Source organism: Haliaeetus leucocephalus, unplaced genomic scaffold (assembly GCF_000737465.1).
Source record: "Haliaeetus leucocephalus isolate CR32 unplaced genomic scaffold, Haliaeetus_leucocephalus-4.0 Scaffold214, whole genome shotgun sequence".
NCBI lineage: Eukaryota > Metazoa > Chordata > Aves > Accipitriformes > Accipitridae > Haliaeetus > Haliaeetus leucocephalus.
In genome coordinates, this window is record NW_010972650.1 from 505,819 (window position 1) to 519,155 (window position 13,337).

The window sequence follows — 13,337 nt, forward strand, 5'->3', positions numbered from 1 at the left end:
GGGGGCTGGAGGTGTGGAGAGGCCCCCCCCTCCCCGGGCTCCGGCGTGGAGCACCCGGCTAGCGACTTCAGCCCTGTTTGAGTGGGTTTTCGGTAAAAGGGCAGCGGTGGTCTCGTCCCAGAGACCCTTGAGATTGACCGATAAAAAAAATAAGAGCGATTACCACCTATCGATGGCAGTGATTACCCGTTTTTCCCTTAATCTTGACCGAGTACCGCGTCTTCCAATGAGTATGGGTTTGTAAATGATCTCATCGATATTTTCCTCTCGCAAATACCAAGGTCCCTTATGTCAATATAACATCTACATTTTTAGACTGCAGGCTTTCATTTCTGAAGCCGCCTGTCATGGGAATGCTCACTAAGCTGCATTTCACTGTAGAAGGCTGGGGCAGGGGGTGAGTGGAAGAAAACACATACGGAAAGTACTCCTGAAGTTTGAAGGAGTATTCTGGTGCATGTTCACAGAATGGGATCCAAAACTGTAACTGGGTACATTGACTCAGGTCTCCTCACTTGCTTTCTGGCATGAACTGGTAGGATGTGCTGTCCTTCGCCTCTGTCTTTCACTGATTCCTGGAAAAAAACTGGAGTTCTGTCCGTCTTCTGGATGAAAAAACTTTCCCCAAGTGTCTTAATTGCAAAACTAAGTATTTTTAACTGCTGTAGCTGGTGAAGACACCTTGAGACGTTAAAGAATCCAAAATTTAACCAGATTACTTGAGTATAATTTCACCAAATGTTTTAAATCACTTTCTGTAATTTGTGTATGTCAGTGTTTTACTCTTGTCACTTAGTATTTGAGAATAAAATTCTGTGTCCAGTATTCTTTGCTTTCTGACTTCATAGAGTCTTTTAAAAAAATCAGTTGCCTCTTACAATAGGTCAATACTGAAATATCATTCAGGCCTTTCCTCTGCTAGATTTAAAAGGGCAAAACAGAACTTGGTTTCTTCCTTTGGTGTTCCCGCACTACAGCTCACTTCTCTTTGCCTTAATGTACAGCTTTTATATTCCATTATCTTATTCTTTGCATCCTGATTATGCTTTGAAGCTTCATCTGAGGCTTCATAAATAAATAAATCCATGATTTTAGTCATTTTATGAGTATTTAACTAGGGACAATCACTGTCTCAGATAATCTGCGTTGTAAGCAGGCAAAACCAAAACAGTAAGGATGAGAGCAGTACACTGTTTATGGGACACTGAAGTAAAGAGTGATTCAGAGTAAAATCTTGTGAAGATCGTTAACTGCACGTGCGTAGTATTCCTGTAAGGGGACTATCTCTTTAGTATTTTAGGATATTTTTCATCAGCCTTAGTGAAAGTTGCAGGAATGGGTTTTTCTTGTTTATTTACTTGTTCTTTTTTAACTGATAGTCCTCAGTCATTTAGGGTTTTTTTTAGAGGTTCTTGAGTGGTGATTCAAACTAAGGACCATGGTATTAGGAGGGTATATATGAACTTCAGGATGATAAATTAAACTTGTCCACAGTGAAATGTGACATTCTTGTTTGTGTTTAAAAGGAAGATGCATTTAAGACTCAAACTCACATTTAAAGTGAGATGAGTTTCTTTGGCTGGAGAGAGCTGATTCTCAGAAGTTTAAAAGTCCTTCAAAACAAACTTCATAATGCTGCTATTGTAGAATCCTTTCATTTAAATTAAATTACTTTTGAGATGCAGCTGCGGGGAGGCATTGGTTTTATTCTGAAAAGCATCATCCTTACCTATCTGATTATAAAAACATAGTTTTCATACAGATTGGAACAGTAATTATTTTCTGGCTAATAAAACATCAGGTGTTGCTTTTATGAATTCCTTCCTGTCAGTACGTGTAAAACTCTTCCTTCACCCCAAACTATACAGCTCGTTTCAACCAAGCATATATTCTGTTGTTGGAAGTAGTTTTAACTGGTGTAAAAAGCTGAAACCCTGATATATTTTCCATCTTTGGTGGTACTTTTCAAAGCTTTGAGAACTTGCAGGTTGAGGTTTTTCATTGGAACTGCCTTTCTAAAAGCTGCTAGATGGTAATCGCTGTTTCAGGTGCTCACAGAAGGCCATTCCAATGGAAAATTTGTTTTTTTCCAGCTAAATAAGTTGTTTTGACAAGATAGAGGCATGCGGGTCTTCTTGTGAGACAGTCATGCAAGGCCAAATAGCGTATTGCATCTCCTTTATCCCATGGAGGATATAAGATGTGGTGGTAATTTTCACTTTGTTAAAATCCCTTGCTAAATCTTTTTTTATTAATAATATTTTACTAAGATTCATAGATGTTGGATGAATATTTAGTTAAATATCGCAGAGCAAGTAGAGATGAAGTGAACTTGAAAAATCATATTTATGACGGGAAATACTTTATCTTTTATTCCTGTAAGTAGGACTTCACACCTATGAGAGAAAGATCAGAAAAACCTTTGTGCTTTCTCCCGGGTTTGTTTATTTTGGGTGGTGTAATACCTATCGGTTTCATTGTTTCTTGCAGTCTATTTTACTGCTGTTGTCAGTATTTCATGGGGCAATAAGGCAGAGAAAAACAGTAAGAGAGAGAGCGGGAGACAGAATGTGGTTTAGCACTACAGAAATGAATTGGGTATTTCTGTAGCACTGGAAATTTATTTCAGTTTTTGCTGTTGACTGGATTTCAGTTTGACAGTGCCCTGTTTACTTGTGTCCCTTAGTATATTTCCCTTTACATGGGTATAAAAGTAGATCTTCCTTTATAAAAAGCTAAAACTACATTAGAGGGTATACAAAGTTGCATCCGTTGTATATGCTTGTCGTTAATTCTGCTCTTCGTTTTTTATAGCTTCAAGTTACTTGAATTACTTTAGTTCTCAATTTTCCTTAAAAAAAAAAAGCCAAAGCAGTCTTTCCGACTTTCAAGCGAGCTCTGCAGCAGTAGCAACTGAAAAAAGAAAATGTTAAAACTGCATCGCTCCACTCCTGCACTGGGGCTGGTTTCTTGCAGGCATGAGCAGCGTGAAGTCGAGCTGGGTGTCAGTCAGGATCCCTGTCTCCAATTCACACTCCTGACGATGCGGAGGGGAAAGCACTGTTGCATTAGCAGCAGCAGTGACGTGATAATCTTAGCAAAGGCAGTCGGAAGAGTTTTGATTAGCTGAAGGTTTCCAGAAGCTGGGAACAGCTGAAGCACTGCCTGGCTCCCGTGAGCTTTTTATTCCAGAGTGAAGCCTTCATTTTGCTGCTTCAGCTTAAACTATGGAGAAATTGTTTTATGTTTATTGACATAAGTATGTTGGGAAGCTGTATCGTGCTGGAGAACATTTGTTCCGTGCCGTAAAGGGTATGGTTTCATGTATCACCCAACCATCAGTTTTCTCTCCACAAAGTCCTGTTTTAGTAACTTATTTGAGGAGTTCTGCAGTGGGACTCCTCAGATGAGTAAGGATTGCAAGACCAAGATTCTGGTCTTGGTGTACATTGACTTTTTACCCTCTAAGTATACGTCAGGCTGCAAGAGCTGTGGTTTATCTCAGTAGGGAAAAATCAATGACTCACATTTCCACAGAAAGAAATGTAATTTCCAGTCTCATAGCAACTGTCCTTTCAACAGTTTCAAACCTTCTGTGACAAAATGTTTAACACTCACCGATCATCTTTTAATGCTCTAGGCTGGTACGCCCACTCACCCCACCTAAAAGCATGCATTTTTACATCACTAAATCCCCCAATATTGGAGGGGGGATGCTGTCAAGATGTTGAACAGTTAAATAGAAAATCTTAGAAATGAGAGAAGTGTTACTGACTGTATTACATGGAGACGGAGTGACTTTTGCAGGGTTTAAAATTCAAAACTGTGTTCTCTCTACTTTGATTTTGAATCCCTGTTTTGTTTTTATACACCTCCAGATGTTTTAAAATAGGTTTGGCTGGTAGCTTGGATAAAATATTTTGGAAAATTATTTTACTTAGAGGAAGGTACTCTTTAGTATAAATGCTTTATCTTGGTTTTCTTCCTAGATCTCATGACTTGACTTTGTTTATTTTTATGCAAAACCCAGGAAATCAGTAAATACATTTGACAGCCAACTTCAGCACCGGGTAGGTCTGAACCGGTGCTGACAGACGGTTGGAGTGCAGGTGTTGTCAGGGCAAAACGGGACGCGTCTCCCGTTCCGAAATGGGGGTTTGTGCTGCTCTGGGCTCCCAGGCCTCGAGAGGCGGCGTGCCAGGCGCTGTGCCCGACCTGCTGAAAGCCACGGGGCGAGTCAGTGGAAAGGCTCCTACCGTGCCTTTCCCTTCTTGTCCCCATGAGAAGGCATAACAATGCTCGGGGTATTGTAGGGGAAGTCACAAAAAATGCTGTGCTATTCCATAATAGAAGGTGACATCGAAGGACAAAGAACTAATCAAAAACGTCCAAATAAGACTAAAAGCATTATGCACTGAGATTCTATAAAGTGTCAGTGGAAGCTGGGCACCTACCTGCTGTTCAAATTTATCATTGACTGAATTTAACTCGTTACTTTTCTTGTAGTTGATTATGGAAGAGGTGCACAAGAGCAGCAGTAACAGTTCAGTGACGCCTTCACAAACATCAGCTGTACAAGGTACAACACTACAGGCAGCTCAGCTCTCTCATATTGCTCAACAGGTAAAGCCTGGGCCAAATCTCAGCAAACATTTGAGGTAGTTAAGAGCCATTTTTTATGTACTACAAACTATATTCTTGAGTTTTAGAAACACAGAGAAGAAAAAACAAAAGAAGCTTGAGAAAAATGTACTTGTTTGTTGATGGATGACGCAAAATTAATAAAATGGCTTGTATTTGAAAGACCACAATTAATTTTTGTGCTTGTATAGTGCAAAAATGCAGCCCCGCATTTTTGTTAAATTGTACGTCCTTTGAAATCATCATCAACCTGACATACAGAAGCTGCTTAGTAATGAATTGAGGGGCTAATTGTAATTTTTTTCAGAAAAAGCATTTACAGCTCCTTTTGTAGTGATGGCAATCCTGCGTGCTCAGCACCATGGAAACACTTGGATTTTAGCCCAAATGAACGTATTTAATGTAAAAAATCATATCAAGTTGGAAATTTTACATACTTACTACAAGGTAACATCACTTTCAAAGCTTTAACCTGACTTCCTCATGATTCAAATTTCTGCATCTGAAAGAGCATCTCTTTCTAGGTAAAGTCTGCTCCCTCAGCCACATAGCCATCCTGTGAAACAGCAAAGTTTTGCAGCTCGTCCACTGTTTACCCTATGGAAGCGATGTAGATATTGATGCAAAATGTAGATAACTGCATGAGGCAAAGACAGGGTAGACTATCAGCAAGCATCCTGTTGTTTGTTTACAGGCTGTTTTTCTTATCTGTTTTTATATAAAGTTGCCAATGTAACTTAATATTATGATGTACGATAGAAAAGTAGTACTAAATGGAAAGTTAGCTGTATGAGTTTTAATGATCCCTTCATCTTTTCATATATTCCAGATTAATAAAAGTAGTGAAGAAATTTGGTGAGGAAACTGGTTATTTACTTATGCATCTACATGTATAACTTTAATCAATTTTTAAGTGCAATGGCTCGTGCGAGTTCAACATCAAGAATACAAATTGTTAGAATCTAAAAAGTATTTTATATAAGAGTAGCAGTAGTAATTAACTTTTTGCCAATTAAACCTAGATTCCAGCAGCAACATTTATTGAAATTGGTCATTTTAAAACATTAAAGAACAGATGCTGTAATTTTTATTTGGAAAAATCTGCTCTTTGTTCTTCTTCCTTGTCCAGAGCTTGCATACCTTGTCTCCTTCAGTTTCCGTTCTGGTCTAGTGTCTTTTGTACAGCCCTTGTGCCTTGAACTTTCTAAGTAGATTGGTCAGCTTTTGCTATACTTAACTCTTGTGATTTCTTCTCTGTGAAATCTTTGAACTGTGGCCTCATACCAGTTGCTTAAAAAAAAATAAAATCCAAGAACACCAAATATGTACATTATTCATGCTACTTTCTGCATTGCTTTAGTACTGTTAGTCTAATCTGTCCTAAGCCCTCAGTCTCGTTGATCATTTTATCTTGATGTAGATTTCAGTGCCCTAAACTCCTGTTAACTTTAGTGAGAATTAAGGCTACTTATTGGGCACTTTTATTTCTGCTCATCTAAGTCTAAGGCACTCTTAAAATGGAATCAAAACTTAAAAAAATAAACTGCCACAAATGTGGGGCTTTATCTGTGCTATGGATGGAGTGACATGAAAGCAATCATGCTCACTTAGTCTCAATGTTGTGATTCTGAAGAAGTCTGCTTCATTGTGGTTCATTTAGAACTGCGTGTATTTAAGTTGCAGCATTTTAGTCTTTGGCACATAATGCTACATATTTGATTTTCCCCCTAACCTAAGGCAAATAAGTAACTGTTTCAGCCTTTTTTGTATGCAGATATGTATCTCAAAAATCTATATCTTTAAAGGATACCTCCTGTGACTTAATTAGACTTAAAAGAAGCTTCTGCTAATGCATGTTCTCCGCTAGTCTTTCTACATGTATATACACTTTCTGGATACTGTGGAACAAACGCTTTTGTTAATGATTCTTTGATTTGTTGTAGATGTCTCTAAGAGGTCCTGCTCCCCTGACAGTTGTTCAGCTTCCTGGAGAACAAGTCCAGGTCCAGGGAGTCATTCAGACAGCTCAGTCCTCTTCTGTAATCCACTCACCTCAGGTGCAAACAGTGCAGGTAACTGCAGAACGTCTGTTAAATAACCAAGAATCCTGTTTTATGTATGTGAAAAGACTTGCAAAGGCTTGTCTGACTCAGCTAACTCTGCCACAGTGCAGCCTTTCTGGCCCCACTGTAACAGATAGCGAGCAATCCAGTGACAGTATTTTGGGGATACATTGTTCATAATGGTTATTTGGGCTTGAAATTATTTGTACTGCTGAAGTCACCTTTGGAGTTGAAATTAAACTCTTTGACATTGCCTGCCTTTATAAAAAAAACCAAACAAAACAGAACCACAACTCTTTAGTTGGTGCTCTTAACAGACATGCAACAAATAAGGAGAGTATAGAATAACCCAATGAAGAAAAATGTGTGTTTGGAAAAGGTAGACCTGAATGATGGTGGAGGAGCTGTTGATTGCTCACCTCATGTATGCTGTAACTCCATTTCTGTGGTACCTAAGTGTTCTGCTTGTGTCTCTTACTCATTTGCCATGTGATTTTTGTACAAGCCACTTCAGAGTGGTGCCCTGGGGAGTTTACAGTTGAGTCTGTTACTACTTCATTCAGTTCTTGGCCGCAGAGAGCCCTCTGGGCAGCATGGCATTGAAGTTACACTGTGAAATAACTGCACTAGTCAGCCGAATGACTGGAAGAACTCTGCTAAAACACATTAATTTGGCACTGATCCTTTGTGCTGTGCTTATCTATTCATACGACATTAAATTGATAAACCACGAAAAGTAAACTCATAATGCATTTTCAGCTGTCATTGTTCCTGTAACATCAGATCACGGAAAAGAAAACACATATCACTTTGCTGAAAACAGTTAAGCATCTGTTTTAGTAGGTTGTTGTTACTTGAGTCTCCTCCGTCAGTCCCTTTCCTATCATCGTGTTCTAGTTGCAAGGCCCCCACTGACTGTATTCTTTCCTTTTTTTTTTTCTGCAATTTATGAACATTATGGCCTTGTTGCTCAAAGGGAAAGAAAAAGTAATACATGAGCAGCTTTTTTTTTTAAATGTTGATAGGTAGGTTGCTCTTTTTGTCTCTGTAGCAGCAGTCAAGTGAGAAATGCTTTTCCCAGAGCTGCATGCATTCTTCTTGACTTTTTGTTGCTGGCACACAGATAAGTACAAATAAATGTTTTGTTAGCTTGTATTTAATAAGGAGCATCAGAGAAAAAAATAACACTTGCCAACTGGTTGAGGACAAAGTGGAATAAAGAGAAAACTATAGATAATACTTTGCATATTTACTCCCTGATATGCTGCTGCCTTAAATATTATTTTCATTTGACTCATATTCTGACCAACAAAATACACTGCTCTTCTGTCTATGTAAAAGATTTTAAGTATTTTATATGTTTGTCTCTGTACATAAATGGTGTTCCTGTTTCCTTTCCCACCACCTCCTTAGACAAATTTGTGTGTGGGAGTGGCTCACCTTTTCAGACTGTATCAGCTATTAAAATGGTTAGGCTTGTATGATTTTTATGAAAATAATTAACCATTTGTATTTCTTCACACTGCTGTTTTAAACATTCTGGATTGATTAATCCTGCAGTTTAATCCAGCTAGAACAGCTAGCTTCAGATGGTGGACGTTTTTCAGCTTTTAATGTGCTAAGTAGTTTGGGAGAATCTCTTGAGCTTTTCTTTTTTGCATTAGTGTAGTTTTTGTGCAGCTTTAGCTCATATACAATTAAAATGTGTAATCTCTTCTGGGTATTTCTTCTGAAGCATACCGGATAACCATATGGAATGTGTTTTTTAGGTATCTTTGTCTGAGAGTGAAGATTCTCAGGATTCGTCAGATAGCATAGGCTCTTCACAGAAAGCTCGAGGCATCCTAGCTCGTCGTCCATCTTACCGGTAAGTACTATATGTAATATATTTTGTATTTTTATTTGAAACCGAAATAGCAACTTCTTTCAATATCTGTATATATTCTGTCAACCTCTAAGTTGTTTTTTTTTTATCTTGAAACATGCATTGGATATGTTCATGCAGCAAATGTTTTGAGGATGCCATGTTAGCTGTCATTTGCTACAAGGAAACTTTGACTTAACTCATTGGAGATCAGCTTCAACATGGTGTGGTATAGGGAAAATTGTTTACAGCTGTAATTTTACTCAATTATGTCATTTTACTGAAATTAGGACTGCAGTCAAATGCCACATCCTAGCTTTGCAAATAATAAATTTGTTAGAAACTTAACACAAAATTTAGTATTTTTTACAATAATGTTCTGAAAATTTTAAGACAATTCATTAACCTAGCTGATAGTCCTGTCAGTGATTATTGTTCCCACTTCTGCCACTGCTTTTCATTTTTTGAATGTTTTATCCACTCTTCTTAGTACTTTCTGACAGCTTTATCTCATCTTGAATTATGTACCAGAACAAGTAATTTAGGAGGGATTTTATTATTTTGCATGCAGTCAAAAACGGTGGTGGAAAGGAGCAATTCTGAATCTTCAGTTATAGTAGCCAGGACAGGAAAATACAAGCTGTAAGCAGAGCTTCTATGGGAGAACTGTTTAGCCGTGTGGGTTTGGGATCAGGAGTTGTCAGTTCTGCTTTTCTCTTCATATAACTGCCACTAATTCATCATTAGGCCTGGGGTAAGATGCATAAAATTCATGCTTCCATTGGTTCTTCTTTTAAATAGAGGTGTGTCTGTTTTCATAGGGCATTGTTATAGAGGACATGGGTTGTTTGGGAAGCTGTGCAACAGCTAAATTAAACGCAGAAAAGAAATGTAAAGTCTTACTGTGTACTGAAAGAGCAAAAGATCTAAGTTTTAAGCTTTTCTGTAGTAATCCACTCCTTTTTAGTTTATTCTGACACCAGACAGAGCAAACTGGTTTTAATTGGATGTACAAAGCCTATTCTTGAGAGAATTAGAGGATCGAGTTGTAAATCAGAAAAATCTCTTTAACAGGCCAGTTGTGTATCCCCGGAAAATGTTTATGATGGAAACTCTGATGCAGCTTTTACTGAAATAAAGCGATGCAGCTGCAGTGCTAGTTTTCAGCACACCGTTTTTCTGGAGATTACTGAAATCTACTGTAAATGGTGCAGGTTTTCATTTCAGGCTTACCAGTCCAAACATCTAAGGCTCTTAGAGGATAATAATTGAAAATCTGGAATTCGTGCTGATTTGCACACACTCATACTTTATAAATAAGTAGCTGACTTGAATTGCTCTTAGCTCATAAAATTATTCAAATATTTAAATAACAAACTAGACTATATAAACTACAGAAATGTAATTACAGAAAGAGTTTGAGGCAGTCACCTCATACAAAATTTTGTTAATTCCAAAAACTGTTGTACATCAAAATTTTAGTGTTTATGTCTGTAATACTAAATATAGTAGTTTGTAACTATTGTTGCAGTAATTTGTAGGTTTTGCCTACTATTATAGCTGATAAAGAAACTTTTTTTATAGAAAAATTTTGAAAGATCTTTCTTCTGAAGATACACGCGATAGAAAAGGAGATGAGGAGAGTCCTGGTGTCTCTACTGTTACATCTATGTCCGTTCCTACGCCTATCTACCAGACAAGCACTGGACAGTACAGTATGTTATACAAAATATATGCCTAACTGGACACATTTTTTATTCAACTTGCCTCAAAATACAGATATTCTTTTTGTTATATATTTGACTAAGATGAAACTCAAAAGGTTTGGTTATTTATCTAACAGTCAGTGAAGTTAGTACTGTTAATTACATGGAAATAGACTGATATCTAAAGACTCCAGATAAACTCAATGCTTCATTATCTTAATTTTTGCATATTAAGACATGACATTCAAAGGATATTGTTACAAAATACACAGCAGTCTTCTAGTGTTAGATTTAGTCCAAAATGTAAGATCAGTGAAGATACCATTATATATATGATAGGGCCACACCAAAAGGTGTTCCTGTGGTATCAGGGAGGTAGCAGAAAAAAAAAAAAGGATTTGTTCCTTTGATTTTATCCCTAGTATTCATTGTGCTTGTGAACCAAAAGGCAACCTGCACCTTTCCATCCTTCTTCTCTGAGCTGGGTGTTCATACTGCTGTTTCTCATTTCCTCCCCTCTCCCCGACGCCTTTGCCTGTCTGGAATTTTGCCCTTTCTTAAGTATGTTTCCACAGAGCAGTCACCAGCGGTGGTCAGCGCGGGTCCACGTGGAGCTGGTGTCTGGCACGGCGCAGTCCCAGACCTCTTCTTGCAGAGGCCACCCCTGCAGCTCCCCGCACTACCAACACCTCACCACTTAAACCCAATATGTTTGTAGAATCCTGGAATGATTTGGCTTGGAAGGGACCTTAAAGATCATCTAGTTCCACCCCCCCTGCCATGGGCAGGGACACCTTCCACTAGACCAGGTTGCTCCAAGCCCCATCCAGCCTGGCCTTGAACGCTTCCAGGGATGGGGCAGCCACAACCTCTCTGGGCGACCTGTTCCAGGGCCTCACCACCCTCATCGTAAAACATTTCTTCCTTATATCTAATCTAAATCTACCCTCTTTCAGTTTAAAGCCATTACCCCTTGTCCTATCACTACATGCCCTTGTAAAAGTCCCCCTCCAGCTTGCTTAAGTTCAGTAAGAACCCAGCAGCAAGATCACATAGTTGAAAGTGACAGAAGAAAAAAGCCTTTTAAAACTGTCAGTATTTTTCAGCAGTGGAAACAGATGTACAGTCTATAGATTTACCTCTATCTGTATGTTATAATGTACAGCTACAACTATTATTGTGCATGTTCCTTTTTCTTTAAGTTGCCATTGCTGCAAACGGATTACAGCTGGCCAGCCCAGGTACAGATGGTGTGCAAGGTCTGCAGACACTAACAATGACAAATGCGGGTGGTACTCAGCCTGGGACAACAATACTGCAGTACGCACAAACATCAGATGGTCAACAGATACTCGTACCCAGCAACCAGGTGGTAGTGCAGAGTGAGTACGCCTTCTGGAAATGGTTAGAAATACCCATCACTAACGCAAGCCTAACTTTCTAACGCTACCACATTTTGATGTCTTATGCTATTATCGCAACAGCTGCGTCAGGAGACATGCAGACTTACCAGATCCGCACGACGCCAACTACCACATCTCTTCCTCAGACTGTGGTGATGACATCTCCTGTCACTCTGACATCACAGACAAGTAAGACAGATGATCCACAGTTGAAACGAGAAATAAGGCTGATGAAGAACAGGTATGTAAGTGCACGTGGGCTGCTTTGATTTGTTAGTTTAAAGTTCTGAAATATATCTAAAAAGCACAAATTACGAGTCTTGCGAGCTAACTTTACTGATTGTGCCATCAGGATGGTATGCTGCATCCAGCGACTAAAAGCATTGGAAATTCTGACCAAAACATGCTACATGTTCTGTCTGACATGCTTTGGAGAAAGCAAATTGTTTTTTCCATGCAGATTGACTACCAGATACTGCTAAACTTCATGCTCTCCACCTATCGTTGTGTACTTTTCAGTTTGTTTTGTTCAAGATTGCCATGCCAGTTCTTTCCTCCCATGTTGGTCAGAATCATAACATTCATAAAATAGACACATCTCAAATCTAAAATAAACAGTTACTTCTGTTTGTCTGTTCCAGGGAAGCTGCTCGAGAGTGCCGTAGAAAGAAGAAAGAGTATGTTAAATGTCTGGAAAATCGAGTTGCGGTCCTGGAAAATCAGAACAAAACTCTAATTGAAGAGCTAAAAACTTTGAAAGATCTTTACTGTCATAAAAGTGTGTAAGAAAAGAAGGTAAAACTTTTGTGGACTGTTTAAATTTCAGAGGAGAATTTTTTTTTTATACTGAATTTTTTAAACTAGATGAAAGGTCAAAAATGAAACTTTTCTACCTAGATTTCACAACTTAAAGACTATATAGATTTTATTTACAACATGTTGGTGACAAAGTACAAAAAGGAAACAAGAAAACCTCACCAAAATTCCTGCTGGCACAACTGGAAACTTTATAAAGTCAAGATTGCATCTACAATAAAAGGACAGTGATGTTTTATAAGGCAGGTGATTAGAATTTCTTTGAAAATTTCTACACATGCCTCTTGTAATGGAGGCAATACTTGGTTACAATTAAAGTGTGGATGAAATGGAATCCTTGCCATAGTTGACATTATTAGTAACATTTATAACCAGTATATGTTTTGATTTCTTACTCTTTTTCAATCCTTACTTTTTCTTTTCAGTTATTTGTATGTAAATATTTTTATTTTAACCTGTAAGTTGTCATTTACAGGTGCAGATGATAAAAAAAGCTAATACTTTGCTAGAGGTATAAATTATGTTTACTCTTTCTCAGCTGACAGTTTAAAAAGTTGGGGGGTTTTTTCAATGTTTGCTGTGTTTATCAAATTTGGAAAGGATCTGCAGAAAGCAGTGAGAGGCCTAGTCCTGAAAATGTCTGAGGCACATGAAATAAGGTGTTGACTTTTCTTAAGAGAATTCAACACATCCAATTATTTTAAAGTACGATGTGGTGGAACGAGTACTGGTGAACAAAAGTTTCTGAAGAATGATTTCACAATAGTTTGTTCTTAGTTGCTGGGCATGATAAACATCTATAATTGAAAAATAAATTGTGTGCTGATTATATATACAATTAAAC

General features: G+C 38.1%; 1 protein-coding gene across 3 annotated transcripts in view; it reads left to right on the forward strand.

Moving 5' to 3' along the window:
- Nucleotides 1–12,805, forward strand: part of ATF1 (activating transcription factor 1) — a 13,174-nt gene extending 369 nt beyond the window's left edge. The window contains exons 2-8 of one of the 3 annotated variants that reach the window (XM_010566530.1): nt 4,507–4,623; nt 6,585–6,713; nt 8,474–8,571; nt 10,153–10,283; nt 11,477–11,656; nt 11,759–11,918; nt 12,319–12,805. In XM_010566530.1, the coding sequence (XP_010564832.1) occupies nt 4,513–4,623; nt 6,585–6,713; nt 8,474–8,571; nt 10,153–10,283; nt 11,477–11,656; nt 11,759–11,918; nt 12,319–12,463 (954 nt within the window). In that variant the 5' untranslated portion in view covers nt 4,507–4,512 and the 3' untranslated portion in view covers nt 12,464–12,805. Of the gene's footprint in view, nt 1–4,504; nt 4,624–6,584; nt 6,714–7,755; nt 8,572–10,152; nt 10,284–11,476; nt 11,657–11,758; nt 11,919–12,318 lie in introns of those variants that run through there. The other 2 variants (XM_010566531.1, XM_010566532.1) reach the window with 2 other exon arrangements.
- Nucleotides 12,806–13,337: the final 532 nt, after the last annotated feature.